This window comes from Phascolarctos cinereus, unplaced genomic scaffold (assembly GCF_003287225.1).
Source record: "Phascolarctos cinereus isolate Bilbo 61053 unplaced genomic scaffold, phaCin_HiC Scaffold_7;HRSCAF=346, whole genome shotgun sequence".
NCBI classification, from domain to species: domain Eukaryota; kingdom Metazoa; phylum Chordata; class Mammalia; order Diprotodontia; family Phascolarctidae; genus Phascolarctos; species Phascolarctos cinereus.
In genome coordinates this window covers 67,273,013-67,300,639 of record NW_027556180.1, presented here as the reverse complement: position 1 = coordinate 67,300,639, position 27,627 = coordinate 67,273,013, and the positions used below count along the sequence as shown (strand labels likewise).

General features: G+C 47.9%; 2 protein-coding genes across 9 annotated transcripts; one reads left to right on the top strand and one right to left on the bottom strand.

The window, feature by feature from the left end:
• Positions 1-148: 148 nt before the first annotated feature.
• RNF25 (ring finger protein 25) lies at positions 149-7,628 on the bottom strand. 3 transcript variants are annotated; one of them, XM_021002799.2, is made up of 10 exons: positions 7,405-7,628; positions 5,731-5,805; positions 5,372-5,519; positions 5,213-5,280; positions 4,650-4,719; positions 2,312-2,383; positions 2,085-2,225; positions 1,644-1,733; positions 1,123-1,257; positions 149-956 (listed from the first exon to the last, which is right to left on the bottom strand). In XM_021002799.2, exons 1-10 carry the CDS (start codon positions 7,626-7,628, stop codon positions 402-404), a joined length of 1,578 nt encoding a protein of 525 aa, XP_020858458.1. In that variant the 3' UTR covers positions 149-401. The 3 variants fall into 3 exon arrangements, with proteins under 3 accessions (XP_020858458.1, XP_020858459.1, XP_020858460.1); XM_021002800.2 differs by having other exon boundaries at positions 5,372-5,474; XM_021002801.2 differs by lacking the exon at positions 7,405-7,628 and adding an exon at positions 7,005-7,391.
• Positions 7,629-7,655: 27 nt separating this feature from the next.
• On the top strand, positions 7,656-26,412 carry STK36 (serine/threonine kinase 36). 6 transcript variants are annotated; one of them, XM_078147682.1, is made up of 27 exons: positions 7,656-7,744; positions 8,289-8,397; positions 8,955-9,095; positions 9,213-9,290; positions 9,785-9,915; positions 10,266-10,515; positions 11,673-11,766; positions 11,910-12,079; positions 12,288-12,475; positions 13,189-13,297; positions 13,398-13,541; positions 13,844-14,023; positions 14,465-14,562; positions 15,458-15,563; positions 16,358-16,508; positions 16,622-16,749; positions 17,317-17,421; positions 17,750-17,852; positions 17,957-18,041; positions 19,412-19,475; positions 19,974-20,084; positions 21,085-21,159; positions 21,421-21,592; positions 22,323-22,470; positions 22,682-22,829; positions 23,820-24,563; positions 25,618-26,412. In XM_078147682.1, the coding sequence occupies exons 2-27, from the start codon at positions 8,311-8,313 to the stop codon at positions 25,765-25,767; spliced, it is 3,960 nt and encodes a 1,319-aa protein (XP_078003808.1). In that variant the 5' UTR covers positions 7,656-7,744; positions 8,289-8,310; the 3' UTR covers positions 25,768-26,412. The 6 variants fall into 6 exon arrangements, with proteins under 6 accessions (XP_078003808.1, XP_078003807.1, XP_078003812.1 ...); XM_078147681.1 differs by having other exon boundaries at positions 8,235-8,397; XM_078147686.1 differs by lacking the exon at positions 7,656-7,744 and adding an exon at positions 7,788-7,911 and having other exon boundaries at positions 8,235-8,397; positions 13,204-13,297.
• The last annotated feature ends 1,215 nt before the right edge of the window (positions 26,413-27,627 follow it).

The window sequence follows — 27,627 nt, the reverse complement described above, 5'->3', positions numbered from 1 at the left end:
ACCACCTCTCTTCTGGTTAATTTTCCTTCTAGTATTTAAGAGTGGGGGAAAAGGTAGGGAGAAACTGTCTGAATATTGTTACTAATTAGGGACTCCCATTCACCCTGAGGTCCTATAGAAACAGCCACAGTTGAGGACACAGAACAAGTTTGGAGGTGCATTCCTTTTTCTAGCATTCATGGCCCTCACAACTTCCATACACATACAGAAGGATTTATGGAAATTAATCTGCCAACTTGGCTGCCATGTCATCTTCCATCACAAATATGGCCGGGATATAGTTCCTACAGACTAGACCCTTTACTTCCAGAGGCACCAGCAAGCAGAAAGTTAGCTGAGCTGGGCCAATATTCTTTATTGCTTCCCTCCCACCCATTATTCCCTGTCCCCCAACATTCCTGCTAGGAACCCTCCTCTGGCTCCAGGGCAGGAGGTTCCCTCCGAGCACTAGGCCGGTAAGCTCCCCGACCACGAGGCAGGCGGGGGTAAGAAGAGCCAGGCGTCCGGCCCTTGGAACGTTCCCAGCGACCACATTCCCAGTTCCTGCGGTTTGGGGGCCCCTGCCAGCTGCCAGCCCCCTTCTCCTTGGTGAGGCCTTCAACCCTTTGACTCTGAAGCTCTGGCTTCAGGTCCATGGGCTCTTTGAATGGCCCATCAGGCGGGGGCAGTTCTTGTGTACAACTGGAGCCTTTGGGGGCAGAGTTCCCACTTCCCCGAAGGTCTCTCTGCTCTGACTGCTGCCCGGGGGTCCGGCATGCCCGGGAGGTGTCTCTTTCAGCTCTCTGGAGCTCATTCAGCCCTTGTTGGCTGGGCCCGGCCCCTGAGATCCTTTCTCTTGTATACTGTGGGGCAACTGGCAGGATGTCTTGTGGGGTGGGCAAGTCTGTGGCAGGGGCACCTGGTGGCTGAGATCCCTTGGAGGCATCCAGGGCTACCTCAGGCTCCACCGGGGAGGGCTGGAAATAGGAAAGTGAAGTAGAGTGAGGACAGTTTCTTCAAGTACAGTGCCCCAGCTCAAGATCACCCATCCCCTCCTTGTCACTGCAAAGCCTCCTCACTGAAAACAGCACGTGGCTATGCACACCTGAGGTGTGTGGTGGGGTCAGGGGCCAGCTTCCTCACCCGTTGGAGGCTGATGAAGTACCGGTTCCGTTCAGCTTCCGGATCTATGATTCCCCCACGCTGCTGCTGCCTCTCATAGAGCCGCTGGCGTTCTTCCTGCTGTCTCAAGGTCTCTGCGTCTGGCTGGTATGGCTCCTGGAGAAAGAAAGGGTGAAATGACTCCTGCTTCTCCATGACTGTTTCTTGTCAGCGTTCAGACATCAGAATCAGCCTTCTATTTCAAAGCCTTTTTTTTTTTTTGGCTAGGCAATAGGGTCAAGTGACTTGCCCAGGGTCACAAAGCTAGTAAGTGTCAAGTGTCTAAGGCCAGATTTGAACTTGGGTTCTCCTGACTCCAGGACAGGTACTCTATCCACTGTGCCACCTAGCTGCCCCTCAAAGCCTTTTCTTTCAGAGGCAGGTGAAGCACCATTTTGGAGAAGACATTTCTAGGAGGTGAAACCATCCTTTCTACCTTTCTGAAATGTCTCAATGAGTTTATGCCTTCACTCCTAATTCAGGAGTAAGTGGGGCCCTCTTACCAGAGGATGTTGAGGTGGGGGAGCTGCCTGCAGTGTGGCCAGGTCATACACCAGGAGCTCTCTGCAGACTGGACACTGGACACCAACACCCTGCCAGATAAAAGGGCTGGTGAAAATCTGTCCCCAAAGAACGGTTATAAGATGGTGCCTTTCTCCCTTCCTTGACTGTGGAACACTAGAGATGTCCAGTTTTTTCAATATGTATTAGTTTTGCTGAACTGTTCCCCCCCCCCTTTTTTTTTTGCTACAAGGGATAACTGGGAAGAGAAAGAAAAGGGAAAAGGCATATTTTGGAAATGCAGGTTATGTAAAAATAAGCACCATACCCGTATCCTTGTGTGCCCCTAAAGGAGACCCAGAAACAGGGGCCCTTTCTGAAGTTAGGGTCCTAGGGACAGTTAAGCCTTGTAACAAGGAAGCAGGGTCCAATGCAGTGTCTACCTGCTCAACTGGAGAACCTGGATGTTGCTGCTGTTCCTCTTTCTGAGCCAAAAGTTCTTGCTCCATGTGCTGGATGTAGCGGGCAAGGCAGTGGCAGTGGAAGTAGTGGTAACAAGGGGTCTTGGTGAAAGCTTCCTTCTCCTGGGGAAGAAGCCAGTCATGGTGGGGCCAGGCTCCCCAGACTTCCCTTTCCTCTTCCCCAGCACCCACTTTCTAGGAACACTGACCTGGAAGCCATAGAGACAGATGACACACTGGCCATGTGGAATATTGTTGTCCGTGAGGATCTCCTTCCCCTTCTAGTAAGAGAAACGGGTGGGGAAGAGGGGAGAGAAAACACTCAGACTGAGTTCATGAACCCCACGGTCTGGCCCAAGGTTGGGCCCAGGGGGATATACTCCAGCAGTCTGCCATTTAGGAAGCTCTACTCTGGAGAGAGTCTCCATTTCTGCTATTAATATACTTGCCATCTATAGCAGTTACTGCTTAGGGCAAAGCCTCAGCCTCCTGGAATCCCCAGGGAATAAATTATTCTCAGTGTTTTCCAGATAGCAAAGAATTTTAAGCATCATTTTATTTTTTAAAAATATCATTTAGGATGGAAAAACTTTCTAAAATGCACTCTATACTTCTTAAATTATAAGACAAATAGCTTTTTTACTTGTTGTCATCATTAATTACTATACTGAAGTATGTTCTAGTGAGGCCCTGAGACCCTATTAACGAATAATTCCAAGACTGCTGTGATTTTAGGTTTTCTTGCCTGCTTTTTAATAGTTTTTTTCCTCTTATTGCCAGGCTTTCAAGCTATCCCTTCTCATTACTGTCAGAGGATCTGCCTGTAGTAGCCCTTTCCTTTAATTTATGCTTATAATCTGTGGTAACAAAGCTTGTGAAAACTGTTTCTATAAAGAGAGCCTGTTCTATGTAAAGGCCTGAGGGACTCTTCTGTTTGTAAGCACACAAGTTTTAGTATATGAACTTTGTGACATCTACTTTGAAGAAGATGGTTTGGCTTCCTCAGCTCTTGAAGGTTCTAAATACAAGCACACCATGCTAGTTCCTTCCCTGTCTAAAGACTAATCCGTGTTCTCTCTACCTGCTTTAAAACTTGTCTTCCCCCAAGAAGCTTTTGTGACTAATCCCAGCTGATGATTTCTCTACTTGGCATCAATGCTGCCCCTGTAGGGTTAGTCTATTCCACTGCTGACCCTGGACTTCAGGGACTGTGCAAGAAGCATGGTTAATCCCACAGGCAGATAACTTGAAAGTCATATTTTGTCTGAAATGTTTTAGTGTTTGTACACAAAACAATAGCCCCTGTTTATAATGTAGCTTTAGGGTTACAAAGCACTTTCACACATATTAACTTTGTTGATTTTCCCAAAATTCCTATGAGCCAGGTAGTACAGAAGTATGATTATCCCCATTTATATGATACACTTAATGCTCTTGAATTTCATTTCAAAGTGGAAAGCCACATTATAAGGTCTTGACTCAGGAGGGAAGTAGAAACCTAATTTACTCATCCTCCTAAATACTCCCTACAATCCATCCCTCTCAGACTGGTGCCTTCTCCAGAGAACTTGAGGTGACTGTGTGGGGATTCTTAAGAGATTTTTAGCTTTTCTACCCATGAAAAGTAGCTAGAACTGAGATATTAAAAAAGCCAAAGGGTAATTATAAAGAGGTAAAGTCTTTAAACAAGAGCTGTGATAGTTTTAATTTGTTCTTACTCATGTTGCTAAGATACAGTATGAGGCAATGTGGTCTAAAGGAAAGGGAATCTCTCTTTGCCTCCCCCCCCCCATTGTGAGAGAAGAGCCTTGTAAATATTAAAATGCTTATGTAAACGCGAAGTGTTGCTTCATGGATTTTCTGTGTGTTCTACCAGAAAGTTTTGTTTTGAGTATAGGGACTGGCCTCTGTTTCCTTTCTATCTCCAGTAGCACCAGTGCACACACTATCTTAAATTGAAGTCTCAGACATAAAGATGATCCATCTGTTGAGCTACTTTTCTCTCACCACTGAGAAAAATTAGGAAATGAATGAAGCATTATGTTAGACAAAAAAATTTGTCTTTTAGACTTGTCAGCTTTCAAGACAGCAGAGTAAACAAATGAAGAAGTTTGTAGAACCTCTACCTTTGGAGGGCTTTTAAAACAGGACTTCCATCAATTTGGACCAGTCTTACCCAAAAGGAGGGAAAAGATTGAACTGACTTTAGGAGAAATGAATGGTTCTAGACCAGGGGTGAGGAACCTGCGGCCTTGAGTGCAGCCTTTTGAGTCCAAGTTTTACAGAACAAATTATTTTATTAAAGGGATTTTTATTTTTATTAAGTTTTTTCTTTTATTAGCATTTATTTTAGCTAGTAATTAAATAAATAATCATTTATTATTATTTTACTTTTATTAAGTTTGGATTCGGTCAAAGGGATGCATTTGAGGACCTAGAGGGCCACATGTGGCCTAGAGGCAGCAGGTACCCCACCTCTGTTCTAGACCCAAGGCTAAAACCTGCTTTGGAATGAAAGGAGGGAAGTTTCCCTAGGGCCCAGCTCACCTCAATGAGTTCATAGAGCACAGCAGTGCCCAATCCAGCCTCAGCCACACAATTCAGTGCCTGTGAGATCCTGGAAAGGAAAACCCAACCCCAATGTTAGGATGGTTCCTTTCCACTTTTTGAAAAAGAGATATCCTCTAAGACATCTCCAAAGATCTCATGATGGAAAATGGTATCCACATCCAAAGAAAGAACTATGGAGTTTGAATGCAGATCGAAGCATACTATTTGCTATTTTTTTCTTCTGTTGTATTTTGTTTCCTCTTTCTGGTGGTTCCTCCTATTAGTTCTAATTCTTATTTACAACATCACTAATGTGAAAATATGTTTAATAGGAAGGTATATGTATAGCCTATATCAGATTGCATGCCGACTTGGGGAGGGAAGTGATAAGGGACAGGGAGAAAAATTTAAAACTCAAAAGCTTATGGAAGTGATTATTGACAAATCAAAATAAATGAATAAAAAGAAAAAGAGATATCCTATGTTGGTACCCTAAGGTACCCTTAACCTATGTGAGATGTACCCTACTTCTACCCTATGTTGGTCAATGCAACACTTACTTGTGGATCTGTTCATCTGAGAGCCCTCGGGGGTTACGGATAGAGATCTTAGGCACCTCATTGGGATACTGGAAAAGAGAAACCAGATCAGTACGTAGTGTCCTCTCTCCCCACCCCAGCATTTCTCTTCCATTTGTGGTCGCCCAATAGGCACCTTACCTGTGCAGGCACCAGCAATACCAAGGTAAAGCAGACAAATTGTGAATCCTGGTCTTCAGCTGTGGCAGGGTGCAGAGTGATGCAGATTTCCCATGGTGAAGACCTGTGGGTGGTCATTGTGATGATCCAAGATGGGACTGAGTGGGAACTGGGGGTAAGGGGTGGGGTGAGTTGAGAATTCCCTCCTTAGAGGAATGAGAAGGGAATCTGTCCTATGGTAAGTCAAAGGTATCACCTTATTTCTTTGAGGAACATTTTCCTTCACTTCTCACAATCTCTTAGGACTAGATGATGGCCTGAGTATAGATCATTCCCTTATTGCTACCAGAAGCCCTTCTCAGTGCCAGCTGTGTACTCACCTTCCATTTCCTTGAACCACCTGTAATTCATCCAGGTAGATAGACTCCAACACCTCCACTTCAGAGGGTAGAACCCTGGGGAAAGAGATGGCTGATGTACCATAGCCTTCCTTACTGTAGTCCCATGAGGAAGGGTGCTTGTCCTAGAGGGTACTGGAGAGGAGGGTTGGCAGTAAGGCCTGGTTTAAGGTTCTAAGCCATTTTCAATCTTCCTTTTCCACAAGCTGGGGATCATTTTTCATGGCTATTACAGGTCTGGGGATTTCTATAACTATATAGAAAAATCACATTTATTGCTGTCTTTCTGTAAGCTTTCTGAAGATGGAGAAACATTAGGAGACCCTCCTTTTCCCAAAGAGGGACCTAATCAGGGCCCAAGGAAGACAGGGGCCCTAGAGGAGAGACCTTGCTGTTTTGAGAAGCACAGTAGTTCAAACACATCTCTTAGGTCCCAGGTCATTCTTTTTCCAAACCTACTTCAAAATGGGAGGAAACAAGAGTGAGTAATATAAAAACAGAATCATAGAGCATGAAGGGGCCTCAAAATCCAACTCTTTCATCTTACAGATGAGAAATCAGAGGCCCTGAAAAACTGTGATTTGCCCAAGGTCACACAGCTGATAAGAGACAAAGCTAGCATGAGAATCCAGCCTTCAGATACCCAAACCAGTTGGCCTTTCAGTATGTATTTGATTTGGGTTGAGAGTTAATAGGTTCAACTCTAAACTGTGTCATTTATTATCTGGGTAATCTTGGGCAAGTAAACATTTTTTACATGAGGCAGTTGGATTACATGGCTTCTAGTGCTGAGTCTGTGATTCTACCACCTCACCATTACTCTAAACCAGAAGCATGAATGCTGGTCAGTAGCACTGTAGTCACCAACATAATTACCAGTTACCCAAAACATTACACAGACCCTTAAGTCCTGACCTATTCCTATGGGTGTTAAAAATTGAAACAGTCACAAGCCTCTTTGTATTCCCACCTCCCCATCTCCCAGAACTTCCCTCCCTCTAAAATAAGAGGGGGAGGGGATAACTGGTTAGCAAAACACCTTAGTTGCATGTAGGGCCCAACTTCTGGCTGACTGTGGTTCAGCCTCCACAGATCAGGCCTGAAGCTTCACAAGACAAAGATATTTAATAATAGCACCAAGATCCCTGATGATTAGTTTAGATGTGCCTACAACTCCACCCATGCTGGAATCCCATGACTAAGCCCCACTGCTCGGCTTTGGGGGCGCCTGCATCCCCATGAACGTCAATGCCTACCAACATGAAACACGGTGGAAGGGTGGGAGTGGGGGATACCAGAGACCCCCCTAGTCCTCTGCCCCGTCTGGGGGCCCCCGCCCTTTCCGGGAGCCCCCCTTGCCATGGCCTGGCTCTGGGTCCCGCTGCTGCAGGAGGTCGTTGGGGCGGAGGACCGGGCGCTCGGCTGGGGTCGCGGGGGCCTGGCCGGCTCCCGCGGGGCCCGGGGCCAACAGGAGGCGGACACCCCGTCGGACGAGGCTGGAGGCGTGGGCCGGCTCGGCGACCGGACCCCGGGGTGTCCCCGCCTTCGAGTTCCGTCCCCCCAAACCCTCCCCGGGCCTCCAGGAGGCGGCCGTGGGCCCGTCCCGCCCCAGGACAGGGGCGGCCGCCAGCCAGGTCCCGCGTCCCCGGCAGTTACCAATCCTCCTCCCCGGCTGCCGCCGCGGCCGCCGCCATCTCCTCCTGCTGCCTGTGCCGGAACCGGAAGTACCTTGCCGTAGGCCTGGAGGTGGAGGGGCCGAGGGGCCGGCGGACAGCTGCCGTTACTAGGCGACCGTAGACGCCGGGGTCCTCGGTGGGGCCTGAGGCGGCGGGGCGACGGTTCGGAGCTGCCCGCAGAAGTGCCTCCATGGAGCGGCCCATCCCGCCCTCCCTCCGCGTCGCCTTGGCCCGGGGGCTTCCAGCCGCCTCTGAGGGAGGGAGAGGGAGGGGAAAGTCCCCTTCGGGGAGTCCGCCTGCCGGCGCTGTGGACTAACTCGGTCAGGCAACCTGGGGTGCTGCTCGGTGGGCGGGGGGCGGAGCCCGGCCCGGGTCCCACGGCCTGGGGAGCTCAAGCTCCTGGGCTGGGGGTGATTGAGGGGCTGGTGAGACCCGGAGGCCCGGGGCCAGGGGGACCAGGAGGGCCTGGGGTCAAGGGTCAGAGCTGGTGAGGGGCTGGAGAGATTGGGAATGGGGGGAGGTCTGAGACGGACTCTGGGGTCAGAGCCGCCGAGGCGGTAGAGGATCAAGGGTCAGGGTCAAGAGTCTAGGGTCTGGGGCTGAGATTAATGTCCAAGCTGAGAGGCAGGGGCAGGGCTGGTGAGCTCTGGGTTCAGATGATGCTCAGGGATCAGTTAGTAATGAGGCTAAGGAGGGAGGTCTGGGGTTGGGGGTCAGGATCAGGAGAGGTGGGGGCAGAGTAAGAGAGGAATATGGCTGACACCCCCCCATTTCTTCTCATTTGAATTTTGTGTTGCCCCCCACTCCCAGGACTCCCAAGTATGTGGAATTGCCACAGAGCTTAATCAGCTCTTCCTCCTCCAGACTGAGAGATCCTGGAGCCTTGATGATGGAGAAGTACCACGTGCTAGAAATGATTGGCGAGGGCTCCTTTGGAAGAGTGTACAAGGGTCGAAAAAAATACAGTGCCCAGGTACTTAGGAGAGAGGGGATGTTTTCTGAAAGGACGAAAATAAAAAATCTGGATTAGTTAGAAGGATCAAAATTTGCTCAGGATCACCCAAGGGTCTCTCAGCATCTCTTTTTTGTTGGGTCCTTGTCCTAAGTGGGAGAATTCATTTTCCTGAGAGTTTTAGTAGATAAAAGATCAAAGATGCAGGGTAGAAAGAGATACCAACCCCAGTTCTCTTACTTCTCTTTCTCCCTCCCTTCTTCCTCTCCCTCCATTCTCTAACTAACTTCTGCTAAGACTTGAACAATTGCTTTTATATTGAACAATTATCTTTATAACTCCAGGGTGGGCACCAAGAGACCTATTTCAGGGAGGTATTGCCTTTTGAGGAGAGGGTTATGGGAAGCCTGGCTAAAGCCCTAAGGGATTGTGGAGAGAAGGAAAGCAGGAAACAGGCATAAAAGTTGGATTTTGGAGAACTGAAGGCGATGCTGAAGAAAGAGCCACACAAGGCAAAAATGAAGCCAGAAGCTTCTTTCAGGGAGGGCCCTGACCTCTTCTCCCCTTGCCTTGGGAAGGTGGTGGCTCTGAAGTTCATTCCAAAGTTGGGGCGCTCAGAAAAGGAGCTGAGAAATCTACAGCGGGAAATTGAAATCATGCGGGGTCTGAGGCATCCCAACATTGTGCAGATGCTTGACAGCTTTGAAACCGACAAAGAGGTAAGTGAAGGTTAGTCCTTTCCCCTCTACAAACCCTACTATAGGGGGTCCCAGGATCTGGTATTTTCCCATCTCTTGATGACTTAAGTTAAACATTTATTCATGTCCTCCCTGCAGGTAGTAGTAGTAACAGACTATGCTGAAGGGGAGCTCTTTCAGATCCTAGAAGATGATGGGAAGCTGCCTGAGGACCAGGTATCTCTGATTAGTTAGTACCTTTCTCTTCTGTCCAACCTCCCCACTAGTCAGGAGTAGTAGAAAGGGTTGAGAGCACTGGAATCTAACATTTGGAGTGTTGAAAGGAGTTATAGTATCTTAAGTATCTTAGAGAGGGACTGGTCTGGAGGGAGTTAATGGTGTCCTGAGAAGACTGAGAGGGAAGAGTCAGGTGGGATTCCTACCTTACCCCTATTACCTCTAGTTTGCTGGGACTATGACTTGCCTGAGTTTTCATCTTTAACCGTTCTAATTCTTGGGTTTCTCTGTGGTTTGGCTTAGTGAATATTGTCCTGGGAACCCAAGGAGTAAGGGATCTTAGCAGAGCTAGGCTCCTGGGGAGTGAGGAATTTGCTAATATATCATACCATAGCCATTTGGAGTAGTAGTAGGGTAGCTCAGAGTGGCCAACCTTATATTGGCTTCTTTCCCTTTCTCGTTTCTTTCCCTCTTTCTGACTGGTTGATCCTTAGGTTCAGGCCATTGCAGCTCAATTGGTTTCGGCCCTGTATTATCTGCACTCTCACCGTATCCTGCATCGTGACATGAAGCCCCAGAATATTCTTCTGGCCAAGGGTGGTGGCATCAAGCTCTGTGACTTTGGGTGGGAATCCCAGACACCTGTTGCTACTCTTGGGGAGGCAGACCGGGTCCTCAGTGGATGGTTAGGCTAGACTACATAAAGGGTTTGATTTGAGAAATTAGTTTCAGGACTGGGGGTGGTGGGAAGAGGGATTCTTCTGGATACTAGGAAGACAAATTGAGAGAGATTTTCTTTAGCTAGGTTGGGGGAACAGTTTGGCTGAATGGGAGTGGGAAAGGGTTAGGGATAGAGACATTTTCTTGGTCAGGTTGTGATAGGTATGTATGAAACCAGATTTGACTGTTCTTGCATAACTTCTCACCTTATGCCATTAATCCCCTTCCCTTCCCTTCCCCCATTCTTTCTTCCAGTTTTGCCCGTGCCATGAGTACAAATACAATGGTGTTGACATCCATTAAAGGCACACCACTGTACATGTCCCCAGAGCTGGTGGAGGAGCGCCCATATGATCACACTGCTGACTTGTGGTCAGTGGGCTGCATCCTTTATGAACTGGCTGTGGGGACGCCACCTTTCTACACTACCAGTATCTTCCAGCTTGTTAGCCTCATCTTAAAGGATCCAGTGAGATGGCCTCCAACGATAAGCCAGTGCTTTAAGGTGGGGAATATGGATAGGATGGAGTGGGGAGGGGGGAAGCTTGGGCAGGGGGACAGAGGGTCTTTTCCTGGAAATCCATTTCCCTTCTTTTTCCCAGTGCCTTTTTCTGGGTTTGGGGAAGAATTTGAAAAAAAAAACTCATTTGCCATTGATGAATTGTTGAAGATGGACAGGAATTGCAGGTGCTGTTCTGAGGGTCATTACTATCTCAGAGATGGTCTCTCTGCTCCTATCCTGAGGCTGAGGTTTTAGTATGAATCAGTGTGCTACCATCCACACCTTAGCCACTTTGGCCCTGGTTTCAGCCTCTAACATCTTTCTTTTATTATAAATTAATCTCCCCTGCTCCAGAATTGCATGCTGATTAATTGAACATAGAAATCAATGAGCTATAGTGAATATCCTTTAAGGATCTTGGCTGGCAGAGATGCCAGTGTTGTTGAAATTTCTCTCCCTCATTATTTTTCAATCAATCAGTTGATCGTTGAGAATTTATCAAGTGCTGACTATATCAGGTAATGAGTGCTAGATACTGGGGAAATAAAGACAAAAGAGAACACCCCCCCCCCCCCCGCCTTCAAGGAGTTCACATTCTAACAAGGAAAACAATGTGTACGTACACAGATCCTCCTTTCTCCTGAGAATGGTAGAATCGAGGATCTTCTTTCTACTTCCTGGGCTCTTAATATTCACTAGGGGGTCTCTTCTATCTTCTGAAAACAGAAACAAGGATCATTGAGAATGGATGGCAGGGTTGTGACCAAGACCAGCCCAGCTTCTGAGGAAATACTCAGGCCAGCATTTATTGAGCCATGACTGTGCAGTGCATTTGGGGATATAGGCAGAAGTGAGACCATCCCTGTGCTCAGGGAATGTATAATGGGGGTGAAAACATGTACACCCAGAACAGGTCTAAGTCAGATGTTGAAATAACCTGGGAGGAGATGGCACGAGTAGCTGGTAGAGGAGGGGGGAGGGTGGCCAAAACAAAACAAAACAAAAAAGCCTGTTTCGAAGATTATGGAAAGGAAATCAGAAATCCTAGGAATCAGAGGGGAAGAGCCTTCCAAACATGAAGAGAGGATGGTGTATTACCTGGTCTGGGGAGAGGGATGCTGAAGGCCGAAGAGAAGAGTGATAGAGTACTTTCCCCACAGAGTTTCCTGCAGGGACTGCTCACCAAGGATCCTCGTCAGCGGCTAGCTTGGCCTGAGCTCCTCTACCATCCTTTCATTGCAGGCCGAGTCACTGGTGAGTTCTGTGGAAGGACCCTTTGTTTTTGTACGAGTCTTTATTCCCTTGTCTACCTCAAACCTTTTTAGGCTAGGGCTTTAGCCACCATTTTGCTCTCCTTGAATTACAACATGGCATTCTCTCCAACTCTTCCCCTGCAGTGACCTCTGAACCAACGGCTTCTGATCTGGGAACTCCATTCACCAGCCGACTACCCCCAGAGCTTCAGGTTCTAAAGGAAGAACAGGCACACTGGCTGGCCCCCAAGTCTGGTCAGTCCCGTATTTTGCGCCAAGCCCGCAAGCGCATGACTGAGGAGGCTAGGCAGAAGGTATTTGGGACAGAGGTGAAGCCCAGGTCATTTTCTTGGGTGGGAAGGAAATTTGCATTGGAGAGGGCCAGAGAGGTGACTGGACTATCAATGGGAAATTGGAGAAAGAACAAGAGTTTCTAGAATTTGGAGAAGTCTTAGGACAAAGTCCAGGCTATCCTGTGGTGACCAAGTCTCTCTGATCTAATTCCCCCCCCTCCCCCCACAGAAACATCTCAACCCTGGAGTTTCCTTTGAGCAAACAGACAAAGCAAGCAAGGTGGTTCCTGTTACAGCCTTGTTACCCAGACTGAGAGCCACTTCTCAGGATCTCTACCTCTCCTCTGGAGCCCCTCCCCCAGAAGACAAGAATGAATGGGCAAACTGGGAAGCAACTGAGCCTCCCCCGCCTCCACGGTGAGGATGTAGGCATAGTCACGTACTGGGGAAGTGATCAGGTATCTGGTCAGAGGAAGCACCATGTGGTCACCAGCTCTTAGGACTGATCTTGTGGAGGCAGTTCTTATGGTTGAGGATTCTCAACTGAAGGAGAGAAAATTATCTCCATCATAAGATTAGCCATAGTTATCCCTTCCACGTTGCAGATGCATCACCCTCACGAACTAGAGAATCTACATAACTTTTGGCCCTCCCTTTGTACCAGAGAAGAAGTCTGCATTTTTTCTTTTTCTTTTACGGGGTCTTTACAGAACCTTATTGTAAAATTTGGGTTAAGTATTTTTCGTGTCATCTGCTGGCCTTTGTGTGTCTACTGTGGCTTCTGCAAAACTCCCTCAAAATTATCATTTAATTTCTTATGCTGACCCGAGATATATAGAAACCATGATAGGGAAAGTTGCGATGTGGAAGAGATAACTGTGTATCCATTGAAACCCTTAGATGCAAGATGCTGGAGAAGGCTTGACAAGTCAGTGGTTGGGTGGGCAGGGTTATGCTTAAGGGAGCCTCTTCCACTGTGTTATAATTTCTTATCTTGATCAGATCTTAAAAAGAAGACACTTCCACATATATTGCTTCACATGACCTTTTCCACTTCCTGTTTGGGGGTTTTGGGGAGGGGATGGTTCATGTACCGTAAACCTCCCAGAACTGGAACTCAATTTCTTCAGCATCTTCCCTGATAGAGAACCACAGGGCACCCAGGAATATGATCAGGAGTTCCCAGAACTAAAGCAAGAAGCTGAGGAAAACATGAATGCTGTGACCTTGGAGCCTGAGGTGAGATGCTGGTGATTGACTCCTTGCCTGGGAAGTCCCCATCTGTTGCTCCCTCAGGCTCCCAACCCCCTTCACGTCCCTTTCCTTCTTCCTGGGCCAGAAGCCAGACAGTGACAGTGAGTGGCAGCACCTGTTGGAGCCCACAGCACCTTCAGACTTCCAGCTAAAAGCGCCCCTCACCCTTCTCTGCAGCCCTGACTTCTGCCAGCGTGTCCAGAACCAGCTCCATGGGGCTGGTGGTCAGGTAAGCTGCAGGCCAGTTGGAAGAGGCCAGGGTGGGACCACAGAGGATCTAGGAGAAGCTGAAAGGGATGGACAGGAGAGGGAGCTGGAGGGAAGAAGAGAGGAGGGGAGGGGAGAGTATGGCTGATGTGATCCCCATCTGGGTCAACCCCCAGTGTCCTTGCCAGTGATTCAAAGACCTGAGGTCTGAGGGAAATGAGGAGCTCCTTGGTCTATGCCACCTCTCCTTTGGGGATACTCAGGGTCTTTCTTTTATTATGGATAACACTCTTTTAATACATGTTCTTCCCCAACATCTCCTAGGTCCTAGAGGGCATCCTCGATGGGGCTTCCCGCCTGCTTCCCGTCCTCCGGGTTGTAAAGAGCCTCCTGACTACCTGCAGTGACTCAGCTTTGCTCTATACCTTCTGCCGGGAGGCTGGCCTGCCAGGCCTCCTGCTGAACCTTCTCAGACACAGTCAGAGCAATGTTACTATCCAGCAGGTGAATACCTGCTCACAGAGAAGAGCCAGCAGCTGCCCAGAACCCTCTGCTCCCAGGCCCCTTCTCTGACCGTGCTCTCTGACTGTGCTTGTGGCCTGGCTCTCTCCCTTCCTATCACCTCTCGCTCTGCCCACATGCCCTTTTCTCCCCCTTAGTCTGTCTTTGGCCAAGTAAGGTATGGGATGGAAAAGGGCACAGAGGACTTGGGTTTGAATCTCTGCTCTGGTACTATCTTCATGACCTTGGGCAAGTCATTATCTTCTCTGGTCCTCAGTTTCCTTCTCTGTAAAATGAGAGTGTTAGAGAAGGTGATTTCTGAGGTCCTGTATAGCTTTCAGCCTACAATCCTATGAAACCGTTCTCTCTTCCTCTCCCTCTAGGTCTATCTGTCTGTTTCTTCCTGTTCTCTGTCTCTACTTTAATCCTTCTCTTCCCTGGCAGCAGCCCTGGTGTGGAACTTTCTTGAGGGACCTGGTGGCTACAATCCAGGCCTACTTTGCCAGTAGCTTCAACCTGGAGAGGAGTCAGACAGGTGACAGGTAGGTTGAATGATGAAGGAGTGAGAAACGTCTAGCTTCTTCATTCTCCGTCAGCCTGGCTCTCTGCTTTGCCCCTCCCCAGTGGAACCATAGGAAAGCTATGACAGCTGTCAGAATACTTAGGATTCTAGTGAGTGACATCTTTGGGATTCCAGCTGGAAATCCCGACTTCTGTCCAAACCTTTGCAAACCCCAGTCAGTACCAAAGAGATCACAGCACCTAGAGATTTCCAATAGAATGCTAGATGGAACAGTGCACAGAGCGTTGGGCTTGGAGTCAGGAAGACCTGAGTTCAAATCCAGCCTCAGACACTTACTAGCTGTATGACTGTGGGCAAGCCACTTAACTGCTGACTGCCTCAGTTTCCTCATCTGTAAAATGGGGATAATAATAGCACCTACCTCCCAAGGTGGTTGTGAAGATCAAATAAGATAATAATCATAAAGCACTTTACAAACTTTAACGTGCTATATAAACTCTAGCTGTTATTATACTGAAGGCAGAAGAGCACATTAATGTGTCCAGAGCGGTGGGAATCCTAGGATTCTCTCCAGAACAACTGTAGCATTTGAGGGGATGTCATTTCTTTTTTTTTTGGTGAGGCAGTCGGGGTTAAGTGACTTGCCCAGAGTCACACAGCTAGTAGGTGTCAAGGGTCTGAGGCCACATTTGAACTCAGGTCCTCCTGACTTGAAGGCCTGAGCTCTATCCACTGCACCACCTAGTTGCTCCTAGGGGAATGTCTTTTCTAATTCTTAATAGGGAATCCTATGGAACCAAGATTTGGAAGCTTGAAAGAAATGGGTGGAGGGTAGGGGGGAGGGCTGGAGCTTCCAATGTCCTCAGGATGAGGATGGGTGCCACACTCAGGTAACAGACGCATATTTCTTCTAGCCTCCAGGTATTTCAGGAGGCAGCCAACCTTTTCCTGAACCTTTTGGGAAAGCTGCTGGCCCAGCCTGATGATGCTGAGCAGAGCCTGCGGAGGGATAGTCTTATGGTAATCTTATCCCCAGCCCTGGATGTTTAACACTTTCTGCTGTCCTGCCCCGTCCTCTTCTTTGAGGTTTTTCTCAACTCTGTTTGTCTCTGGCTATATAGGATCCAACCCCAAATCCTTCTTCTAGCAGAAGATACTTCAAAAGGCTGTCTAAATAATTTTCATTCCTCCAGCTAGCTCTTTATTCAAATGATCCTGGCCAGGAAGCTAGGATCACAAAGAATGAGGTGCCAGGGCTTCCTTGTCTGTCTCTTGTGCCTGAAAGTCAAGTTCTTCTTCATGTATAACCTAAAACCCAAATTCTGTTGCTGTATATTGAAAACTTGGAACCTGAGTCAAGTGAGAGCCTTCATAGTCTGTTATCTATGGTATCTATGGCCTGTCTTCCTTTGTAAGAGCCTGAATTATTAAAAGATGGTAAATCACAGGTCATATAAATAACCTTAATGATGTCTATTATAAGAAAATAAACTGTTGGAGCTTTTCAATATTCATTCAGTTTTTCCATTGTAAACTTCTTTTCTTCACCCTGACCAAACCTGGCTTTTCTGTCTCAAGGACAGGAGCTGAAGGCCCCACTCAGGGCCGCCTCTTTGCTGGTAGCATGGGATGTCTGCAGTGTGACTCATGTTCTGGGTTCCTAGTCATTAGCACCTCTTGTTGCCTGGGCAGGAGGGACTGCACAGCTGGAATCCCCAGCCTTGGGATTCCCACAGACCGCTGTTTGTGATCTGGGTCAGCAACACCTGTTATCGGCCAGTTACTTTACACAGGCCAACTCTCCTTTCCTCCAGTGCTTCACTGATCTGTGCAAGACCATGGATGGCAGCAGCCTCCCCATCTCCAAGTCCTTCTACTCCAGCCTCTTGACCACACACAGGCCTGTGCTGGATGGCCTCCTTCATGGGATGGCACTCCCACAACTCCCTCTTCACACCCCACCAGGTAACCAGAGGGAGTGGGGGACAGTCACTTTCTCCATCCAGCTTTATACTTCTACCAGTCTGGAGGATGAGTATGCCAGCCCCTCCACTCTTTTCCTTCTCTGACTTCTGAAGGTGCCCCACAAGTTAGCCAGCTACGGAGGGAGCAGGATGAAGATCTGCCCAGGGCCTTTGCAACAGCACTTGCTGCCATCTGTACTCTTCCAGTGGGGCTGCCTGAGTGCTGGGAGGCCAAAGAACAGGTGGGAGCTTTGGTTGTCACCTTCCCTCCCTAGTGGAGGGCCCTGCTCCAACTCCCCAAGGATTCTGGCACCAACCTCCCCCACCTAACTTAGACTGAGTCCTCAGGCCTCCTTAACATTGCTCACTAAATGCTTTTGCTATGGAGCCATTTATTGGACGTGAGACAGTGATTCCTCAAGATTCCACCTGGCCCAGTTATCTTTGACTAGCCGAGAGGGGAGATTCGAGATGTTCAGTGATAAATCTCCCATCTTGTAAGACGTGAAAGTGTTCCCACATAGGGTCAGAGAGTTCGCAACTGATTTGTTTCCTTGTGGCTTCAGAGCACATGTTCCATGTTGGGCTTTCCCTCTCCCTTCTTGTCATTGACACCTTCCCCAATGGACCCACCTTGGGGAAGAACTGGGTTGTGGTCTTTGGCTTCCTACATATGGGGAAGTATGGCGCTGGGGGAGAGCAAGAGGATGCTGGTCATTGGGGGGCTAAAAGCAAATGTGGATCTAGGTGAATGTGCATGTATACATAAGGTATGAAGTTTGAGCTAAGGGTGGCAACATCGCCTTCAGGTCTCCAAGTGTTTGGCAGATCAGCTGACAGAAGACAGCAGTCAGCTTCGGCTGTACCTTTTCTCCAGCCTTCAGCATCCCACCCTCTCCCTGCACCTACTCAAGGTATTGGCCATCTTCTCTACCATTGAAAATTGCCTAGTTCCACTACAATACCACTTGAAACCCATATGAAAAACAGATCCTTGAAGGAACCCTCTTTTAAAATCTGTTTCCCAAACAGATGTCCCCACTGGACCTTAGACAGAATTCCTCTCTTCCCCCCAACCCTCCCCCCCAGCATACTTCCCAACATAGGCCTATACTACTAGCTGTGGGGCCAGTACTGGGAGCCTGGAAGATGGAACAGGATGGAAGAGGGTAGGACTGGCTGGTTCTTTGGCTTGAGCATCCTCTCCTTCATGTGCTAAGTTTCTCTGCATTATCTCCCTAGGTGCTATATGCCTGCTGTCATGTCAGTGAAAGTCTCTGTAGGCGTTTAGACCAAGAGCCCTTAGCCTTAGAATCACTGCTCTTGCTGGTGCAGGGTAAGGTAGGTAGCACCAAGGTGGGAGGGCACCAAAGTCCAGTTGTCTCCTTGGGAGCCCAGGCATCTTGATGTAGGAGGTTGTCCTGAGTTGCTGCTTTCTTTTGCAGGTAGATGTAGTGGATCCAGAAGAGGCTGCTGAAGCTACGCTTCACCTCCTTTCCCTCCTGGTCCTCCGGCTTCAGGTCTTACCTCCTGGGTAAGTTATGGAATGTGGAGTTTAACTATGGAAAACCTTCTGCCCAGCTCTGCCATAGTGAGGCATATAACCACAGAGACCGTCATACCCAGCTCTGCCATAGTATAGAGTGCAGGCATGGAGATCCTCATGCCCAGGGGTTTGTGAGAAGGGCTCTTCATCCCCCAACAATGAGAAGAGCATGGAAAAGAAGGCACCAGTGCTTCCATTAATATGGTATGAGTGGAGTGGCTCTACCACCTATCAACCCTGTCTTAGAAGTTAATGGTCTCAAATATATAAGGAACTGAGCTAAATTTATAAAAATAAGAGACATTCTCTAATTGCTAAATGGTGTGAACAAGCAATTTTTAGAAGAAAAAATCAAATCTGTCAATAGTCATATAAAAAAATGCTCGAAATCACTTATTAATAATTAGAGAATTGCAAATTAAAACAATTTTGAGGTACTATCTCACACCTATTAGATTGGCTCACGTGACAGAAAAGGAAAATGACAAATGCTGGAGGGAATGTGGAATGTGGAAAAATAGGGATACTAATGCATTGTTGGTGGAGTTGTGAACTGATCCAGCCTTTCTGGAGAACAACATGGAACTATGCCCAAGGGGCGATAAAACTGTATATATCCTTTGATCCAGTAATACCACTCCTAGGTCTGTATCCCAAAGAGATTAAAGAAAAAGGAAAAGGACTTTTATGTACAAAAATATTTAGAGCTGTTCTTTTTGTAGTGGCAAAGAATTAGAAATTGACAGGATGCCCATCAATTGGGAAATGGTTGAGCAAGTTGTTGTATATCATTATGATGGAATGTTATCATACTATAAGGAATGATGAGCAGGATAGTTTCAGAAAGATCTGGGAAGACCTACATGAACTGATGCAAAGTTAAATGAGCAGAACCAGGAGAACATTTTACATAGTAACAGTAATACTGTACAGTGATTGACTGTGAAAGACTTAGCTATTCTGATCAATACAGTGAATCAAGACAATTCCAAAGGACCATGATGAAAAACGCTATCCACCTTCAGAGAGAGAGAACTGACTGAAGTGTACTTTTTTCACTTTCTTTATGTGTCTTCCTTTTTCTTTGTTGTTTTTTTTAACGTGGCTAATATGGAAATATATTTTGTATGACTTCACATGTATGATGGGTGTCATATTGCTTGTCTTCTAGCAGGGAGGAGGAAGATAGGTGAGGGAGACGCTAGAAGGAGGGAGAGAATATGGAACTTCACATGAAAAAAAAATTAGTGGGAAATGCAAAAGGGGATTTTAATCAGGGCCAAGGAAAAGTCTTGGTTCCTCCTTGATGTAATCCACAATAATCTTACTGGGTCCCTGTATGTGTCCTCTTCTTCCAGGGTGAAGAAGATAGGGAATGAGCTCGCTGTTCTTTTTGTCCATTCACCTGTTGTCTCTCTTGTGGTGAGTCTAATCTAGCTCCTCCCCATACCCCTCCTGGGGCTGTGGGGAGAGGTGGAACACCTGTCCCAATTCTAGCTGTTTCTGGAGGAGATCCTGCTGGTCTCCATCTAGACATAGTCCTCCTCTCCTCCTCTGACCCCACAGCCATTCAGATTCTGATAGCTAGCATTTAAACATTTGTAGAAGTGCCTAGCACATAGGAGTTACTAAATGTTCATTGGATTGGATTGGATTGGATATAGCACGTAGAGGTTTGCAAAGCCCATTACAAATATCTCATTTGATCCTCATAACTGTCCTGTGAGGTAAATGCTATTATTATCCCCATTTTACAGAACACTGAGGCAGACAGAGGTTCGGTGACTTGCCTAAGGTCACCCAGCTAGTAAGTGTCTGAGACCAAGTTTGAGCTCGTCTTCCTGAGTCCAGGTCCAGCACTCTCCCAACTGCTTCCTGGTGCCTCTCATTCTCCTCTGACCCCCTTTATCTCCTTCTCAGAGTGCGGCGGCTGGTCTGCTGTCACAGTTCAGCCAGCAGGGTGTGGCCTTCAATCTCGAGCCCAAGGAGTGGACTGCTGCAGCAGCACATGCCTTGTCTGCTCCCGCAGAGGTAAGACGCTCTCAGAGGAAGGCATCGCTTCATCCCACACTGGTTGGAGGACAGACTTAAGTGCCACCAGACCTGGGCTAACATGCTGTCACACAGCTGTCCATCTGGCATGGTCTAGAAGCAAGAGGATGACTTCTGGAGGAACAAAACAACTTCTCCCAACCCAGAGAGGCCAGGGTCTCTTTCCCACTCTCCTGCTCTAGATCCTGTTACTGCTGAAAAATGCTTCCTGGTGTTGGACCTTCATCATTCCTGCCACTCATCCTCTCCCATTCTGTTCCTGTGGAGATGGAAAATGGTTACTGTCCTCTGTTCACTCTTCAGAACCCACACTCAAGCCCACTGCCTTCCCAGGGCTGAACAATCTTGCTGCCTTTTCCCTTTCCTTTTATTTTAGGTTCCAGGGTTTCTCGCATGCCTCTCACTTTGTGCAATCAGTGTCAATACTTCACTGCACTTAGTTGCCTCCTTTCTCCTCTTGGCCAAAAGAAACCAAGCATTTTGGCCTTCTCATGGACTGCTTTTGATCAGTTACATTTTGGTAGAAAATAATGAACAGAAGTCGGTATCTTTGCTTTTTCCCACTTCCTTTTTTGTGTGTGTCAGTAGTTCCTTGAATAGGTTAGGTTGAGCCTCCTGTGATTTCCTCTCATTTGGTTCCGATGTTGACCCTCACATAGTCGGCCATGGCAGTCAGTGTTAGCACTGAGCCAGCTGAGCTGGAGGCTACACTCCTTCATTCTGTTAAGACTTGATAAACGTTTTGGGGAACATACTTTTTAAGCATTTGTTGGGAAGTATCTATTATGTTAAAAAACAAAATCATGTTTTAAAGGAAAGGATTTAGTATATATGGTGTGAGGTTTTCTGTGGAGCCCAAGACGGGATAAACATTGCACTCCTGTGTTTCTGGCTGCCCGCCTGTCTGCCAGCCAGATATCTCCTCCGCTCCTCCCGGTGGGGTAGGTCACGTCCGACTTTCTTCTCTCCCTTCCTGCAGCTGCGTCGTACTCCACCTGGTGGTTCCGGATTCTATGATGGCTTGTTGTTTCTTCTGTTGCAGCTCATCACCCAGGTATCTCTGCAACCCAGGACAGGCAGGAAGTAGGGACGAGGGAACCAGGCCACTTCGCTGTTTAGGACATAAGAGGAATTTCAGCTTTACCTCTCTTTTTAATTTGTCATGCCTGCCTAGAGAAATGGGCCAATGTGGACACCATGAAGAAGAGGGGATGGTTTTTAGGGTGCCCTTTTCCTATACATCAGGGGCAGGGAAGAACATCTGGGAGCCTTGATGTCTGAAGCCCAGGCACCACCTGGATGCTTTCTCTCTCAGGGTGGGGCAGAGATAGTGCAGGATGTGGCCAACTCAGAACTGTGGACCATTTTGTGGCACCGATTCTTCATGACACTGAGACTGTCTGAGGAGGTACCCACCTCGGAGGATGAGATATCCCTACCTAGCCAATCCGTCCCAGAGCCTGAATGGACTCTCATCTCTCCCCAAGGTAGAATTCCCAGAATTTTCATGTCTCATTCATTGACTTCCCCAAGGTCAATGATGTGTGGGGCTCTTTCAATTTCCAGCCTTTGACATTCACATGACCCTAGACCTCCCTTGGTTCCTGGTTCCTGCCCAGTCCCATCCTTTGTGTCATTCCCATTCTAAGGCCAGTTTGGTTCTCCTTTGAGGTTTGGACTTGGCTGACTGTGACCTTGAGCAAATTACTTACTGTCCCCAGGCCAGGCCTTAGTTTCCTTATCTGTAAAATGAAGGGTTGGACCAGATGGCCTCTGAGCTTTCCCTTCCAGCACTGGATCCAGCAACCTGTGACGGGTCCTGTTTGCTACTTGGAATATCTTGGAAGGCAAAGGCTATTCCTGTTGCTGATGCAAAGAGAGGGTGGTAGAACTGGGGACAGAGCCGCTGTAGAATTATCTTCCTAGTTATTCAGGGAGTGGAGGCTGTGTAGTATAGTGGAAAGAGCTCTGAATTTGGAGTCAAGGACATGAGGTCACAGCCTCTCTCTGGGCACTCTGAGGTGAGTCCCTTCCCCAGCCTGGCTGAGCAGGGACTTGTACTATATGACCTTTTGGGTCTCTTGTAGCACTCGTGCTGTGGGCCTGTGAGCCTGTGAATAGCCCTCAGCCACAGAAGTCACTGGGCAGTGGTTAACTCAGTTGTCAGCCTTGCCCTAATGGGCCATTTCCCCACCCTTACATGCTTTGTGTTCACAGGCATTACCGCTCTGCTCAACCTTGCCCTGGCAGTCTTCACCCAGGAGCCCCACCTGTGCCTGCCCCACTTGATTCAGCATGGCAGCATCCTCATGTCCACTTTGAAGCACCTGCTGTCCCCCAGCTTCCTGCAGCAGCTTGGACAGACGTGAGTCTGGGATTTAGCTGATGGAAGGGCCAAGAATGGGACTGTTGAAAGAGAGGAACCAGCTACCTGGGGGATTTGTGAGACGAGGAGCTGGGGGTGGGAGGCTCAACCAGAGCCCTGGTGAGAGGGGATGCAGTCTGGGGACTGGTAGGACATGAGCCCAAGTAATGGGTGAGAGACCAAGAACATTTGCCCTATCTGTACTCCCCAGACAACATGGATCCGAGCTGCTTCCAGCTGTAGTCCTCCCTGTCTGCCAACTTCTCTGCTTCCCTTTCGCCATGGATGTGGACGTTGACATTCTTCTGAGTATCCTGGCAGACCTCAGGGATTCAGAAGTGCCGGCCCATCTGCTGCAGGTGCGTGGGCAGGGCTGCAGCCTTGGAGGAGCTGGTAGGGGATGGGTCTTCTAGGGAAGATTGCTACGGGCATGCTGAGCGGGGCAGTTGACAGGCTAGTGCTAGTCTCAGCAAAATGTGTCTCCTCACCAGCCGTGGGACAGGATTTGATTACTTCTGCCTTTCTTTAAGTCCTTTCCCTTCTCTAAATGGGTCTCTTCCCTAGTTCAAAACTGTCTTGCAGAAATCATTTTCAGTCATTTCACCTGGTTCTAGTAGTGGCAACCACTCCAGCAACCTCCCATCAATATACGCAATAACTGCTAGTTATTTTCATAATTGTTTCTATGCTTTCTATTGTAATGCACCCTTTAAGGCCAAAGATAGTATCTGACCAGGCCTGGCAAAGGGAGGGGAGGTCAAGGAGGAGTGGGTGTTGGTGCTCAGGCCTGGATGAAGACCACTCCTGGGAGTTAGTGTGTGGCTTCTCTTCCCCATCGCCTCTATATTCAAGGTCTGCTAAAAGTCCAAAGGGAGAATTTCCCCAGATTGGGGCCATTGGCCAGGAATCTCCTTGATATCTATTTTTTAAAAATTGTATTGATATCTTGTTTTTACATCCCCCAAATTCCTCCTGTATCCCTTCTCCTTCCCTGAGAGCCATCCCATGTAGCAAATAATATTTTAAAAGAAAAATTTTAAAAGAAAAAATCATCAGCAAAAACCAGCCAATACATTGAAAAAGCATGAAAACATATGCAGTGTTCCATCCCTGTGGGACAAGGTAACTTCTCACATCCCCTTTTGGGGCCCTTCTTGTCTTTGATTTGGAGCCCCTGGGGGAGATCTGTTGAACAGAGTGTGGTTGGTCTGTGCTTCTTGTTTGGGGAATGAAGACTCTGATACTCCGGACTGCCTCTTCTCTGGCTCTACCTTAGGACTCGGCTCCTTGTCCTGAGAGACTCAAGGACACCCTTTGCCTTTCTCATCTGCTTACCTTTGTTCTCCCAGGTCTGTTGCCGCTACCTCCTGCTACCGCAGGCTGAACTGCCTGTCAGCCTTCTCACCCGACTGGTCCTCACAGACTCCACCACCCTCAGCCAGTTTGTAGCTGCTGTGACCACCTCACCTAACACCATCACCTTCCTGGCAGCTGCCTTGCTGGGTGACCAGCCCCTTCTGACCTCTGACATCCTTTCTCTCTTAGCCCATGCAGCCAGAGTCTGGCCTCCCACCCATCTGCTTTTCCTACAGGACCTCTTAGCTGGGCCTGATGAGTCCTACTGGCCCCTTCGCTGCCTCCTGGGCCACCCAGAGAATCCGGTCCGTGCCCGGGCCTATGGCCTCTTGGGCCACTTGCTACATCACAGCACCACCCTTCGGGGGGCCCTCCAGAGCCAGGCAGGACTGCTAAGCTTGCTTTTGGCTGGGCTAAGGGACAAGGACCCTGCTGTTCGCCGCAGTGCCAGCTTTGCTGTTGGAAATGCAGCCTACCAGGCTGGGCCCCTGGCACCAGCTCTAGCGCCTGCAGTGCCCGGAGTAATCCAGCTGCTAGGTGATCCTCAGACGGGGACCCGGCGCAATGCGGCCTCTGCGTTGGGTAACCTGGGCCCTGAAGGGCTAGGGGAAGAACTACTTCGGTGCCAGGTGCCCCATCGCCTCCTGGAAACTGCGTGTGGAGATCCACAGCCCGCAGTGAGAGAAGCTGCCCTCATTGCCCTTCGGAGCCTCAGACAAGAGCCTTGCATCCACCAGGTGTGTCCTCAGGGACCGGCAGTCAAAACTCTGAGCTCCTGTGTTGGCTGTGTGACCTCGCAAACAGCCACGGTGGAGGGAGATCTGGGGCTGGAAACCTAGCTTGTGCTTGGCTATAAAAAACCAAAAATGAGGCTACAGATCAGGAAGGAAAGCCCGGGGATGGAAAAAAAGAAATGGGGCATCCAAGTCTTTTGTTCAGTCTCTCGCCCTGAGGGAGGGAAGAGTCCTAGAAAGTGAGAACATCAGGCTGAGATGCATCTGGGGCATGGAAGTCAGGGAGAACTCAGGCCATAGAGCTCGATGCTGGGTCACTGCCACTTCTGGTTCTCCTTTTTTCCTTGTGAAGAAAGGATATCTCCTTTAGTGCCTCAGTGCCTCTGTTTAATAGCACAAAGGAGAACAGGTCCTTGTCCCTCCTAGCCTCTTAGGAATGAATCCAAACTCTAGAGTTCTTCCTCCTCTTCCAAGCATAGCCCATTCCTTTTTTTTTCTTTTTGGTTAGGCAGTGGGGTTAAGTGACTTGCCCAGGGTCACACAGCTAGTAAGTGTTATGTGTCTAAGGCTGGGTTTGAACTCAGGTCCTCCTGAATCCAGGGCCCATGCTCTATCCACTGTGCCACCTAGCTGCCCTAACATAGCCCATTCCTTAAGGACCCATTACATATCTCCATTTATGGTAGATAAGGCACCAGAGGTGGCCACGATTCGCCAGGCACACCCTATCTTTGTTACCTCACCAGTCACAGCTACAGTGACATTGCATTAATAATCAGGCTTCCTTGATTGGTTCCTCAGTGAAAACGTTCCATTCTTATCTGTAATGGGGGAGGAGAAGTATAGGGGCCTAGCCCACCTCTCAGGGGAGTGGGAACCTGAGTCTTCTCGTGATATGCATCTCCTGGCATTTCAGAGTCAGCAGTAAGACCACAAAGCAAGGACAGAGAAAGAGGAAGAGACTCATTATGAGAGCCAGCCAAAGGCGGGGCGACTTTGAGGAGGGAGGGGCTATGTAACCCTGACAGCTTGTTCTTTCAATCTGGTCCACTTCTAGGTGTTGGTGTCTTTGGATGCCAGTGAGAAATTAGCCTCCCTCGCCTCGTCCGGCCCACTACCTCCCCACAGCAGTGGTAGTCCCCGACCTTCTTCTGCCAGACACTGCAAGAAACTCATCCACCTTTTGAGACCAGCTCACAGCACATGAGCCTGAAATCCTGGGGCCCAAGCTACCAGCCTCTTCAGACACCCAGGAGGTCTTTCCCTATCTACATCTGCCACTTCCTTTCACCCAAACCACCAATTTGCCAAGAGGCCAGAAGAGGGAGATATGGGCCTTTGATGATCCCAATTAGAAAAGCCTTCTCAGGACATAGTCAGACTTCTTGGGCCCTGTACTTCTTCCAGTCTTGGCAGCTCTGCTGGTTCCACAGGATACTTATTTCTTGTGCTATGTTATCTTATCTTGGGCTATATTCTCCCCAGTAAAGTAACTTTGATCCCAGGAGCTAATTTCATGGACTCAAGGGAACCCACCTTCTCATTGGAGCTCCCAACTCGTTTCTCCTCTGGAGGATCTTTGTTCCAGTCCCAGTAGGGTTCTGCTTTTGGTGTGCCAGAACCCACGTCATGAGCTGGGAGCAGGGTCTATGTTCAGTTCTGGGGCACGTTTAGAAATACCCGTGTGTCTCTCTGTCCCCGGGGGCCATCCCACTGACCTCCAGTTTCCATTTTCCACTCCACGACACCTAGCTCCTGTTTTGTACTCATGTTTCCATCTATGGTTGAAGGTGTTGTATCAGTTTTTTTGTAGCCTTGTTTGTAAAGTCTTTTAATAAAAAAGTGCATCTCATTCCTCCTCCTATGAATTTCTTTAAGTTTTCCTGAGTTCACATTTCTCTTCCTGGTTTCTCAAAAAATACAGTCAACTAGCACATAAATAATTATGACCCAGCTGTCTATAGTGCTGGTGGTATGTATTTAGGGGAGGGTAGTAGAAGATGTTACTGGAATGATTGCTATCACTAGAGCAGTGCAATGACCCGTCATGACTTTTGATGCACCTGTTTTAAGAAGCACAGTATTTTTAACAAGAGACGTTTGGAGAAAAGAAAAGAGCTGGTAGGAAAGCAGATTTGAAGTCAATGTGATGTAAGGTTTCCACAGTTGCAGCTGGCCAGTTTTGGTCTGCTTTGTTTTCTATAATGACCCTAATTCTCCCAGATCCTTTCCTCCAGATTTTTCATCAGTTTCCTAGATTCCCCTTGTTTAGTCCCATCACTTCTCCAGCTATAGCTTAGCAAGAAACCTTTGGCAGTCTGGTGAAGCTGATGGACCTCTCCTCAGTAGAATGTCATAAAATGCAGAACATATATCACAAAGGAAATAAATTCTATTGAAATAATTTAAACAAATGTTTTCAAAAGCAAATTCTGGAGTCCCAGATGGAGACCCCTTCTTGCCTTAGCACTACGACTCCCATCTGGTCAGATGGTCATCAGTCCAATTGAATAAATAAATAGTCTGGGCTCCTTAAGAACTCAGGAGTCATGTATCCTAAGATTCAAATCCAGGACCTGGAGAGAGGGAGGCTGTAACTGCACCTTATAGTAGGTGCTGGAGACAGAGAGGCTGGGCAAGCCTTTCCACACTTTGGTTCATGGGTGAACCCCAAAAGTTTTCCTGGAAGCTGGCACTCAAAAAAGTACTTTAACGTAATTATAATCACAATCACAATAGCACTTTAAGGTTTGCAAAGCACCTTATTATATTATAATGTATATTGCATGATATACATATAGGTATGTTTAATAAACATATGTAGAATATGCAAAAGTTATATAAAAGATCAAATATATAATGACATACAATTATAAATTATATAACCATGTAACAATTGTATATTTATACATAATTATGTAACATATAATTATATTTGTTGTTCAGGCATTTCAGTCATGTCTGACTCTTCAAGATCCCTTTTTTTTTTTGCCAGGCAATGGGGGTAAAGTGACTTGCCCAGGGTCACACAGCTATTAAGTATCAAGTATTTGGTCTGAGGCCAGAT

Bases quoted from the DNA above. Each gene is read 5' to 3' on its own strand.
- RNF25 (XM_021002799.2), bottom strand. From the start codon at position 7,628: ATGGGCCGCTCCATGGAGGCACTTCTGCGGGCAGCTCCGAACCGTCGC. The intron at 2,226-2,311 runs GTCAGTGTTCCT...CTTCTTCCCCAG, and splicing joins TCTGTCTCTATGGCTTCCAG to GAGAAGGAAGCTTTCACCAA. The intron at 957-1,122 runs GTGAGGAAGCTG...TCCTATTTCCAG, and splicing joins ACTTCATCAGCCTCCAACGG to CCCTCCCCGGTGGAGCCTGA.
- STK36 (XM_078147682.1), top strand. From the start codon at position 8,311: ATGATGGAGAAGTACCACGTGCTAGAAATGATTGGCGAGGGCTCCTTT. The intron at 18,042-19,411 runs GTAAGTTATGGA...CTCTTCTTCCAG, and splicing joins CTTCAGGTCTTACCTCCTGG to GGTGAAGAAGATAGGGAATG. The intron at 22,830-23,819 runs GTGCGTGGGCAG...TTGTTCTCCCAG, and splicing joins TGCCGGCCCATCTGCTGCAG to GTCTGTTGCCGCTACCTCCT.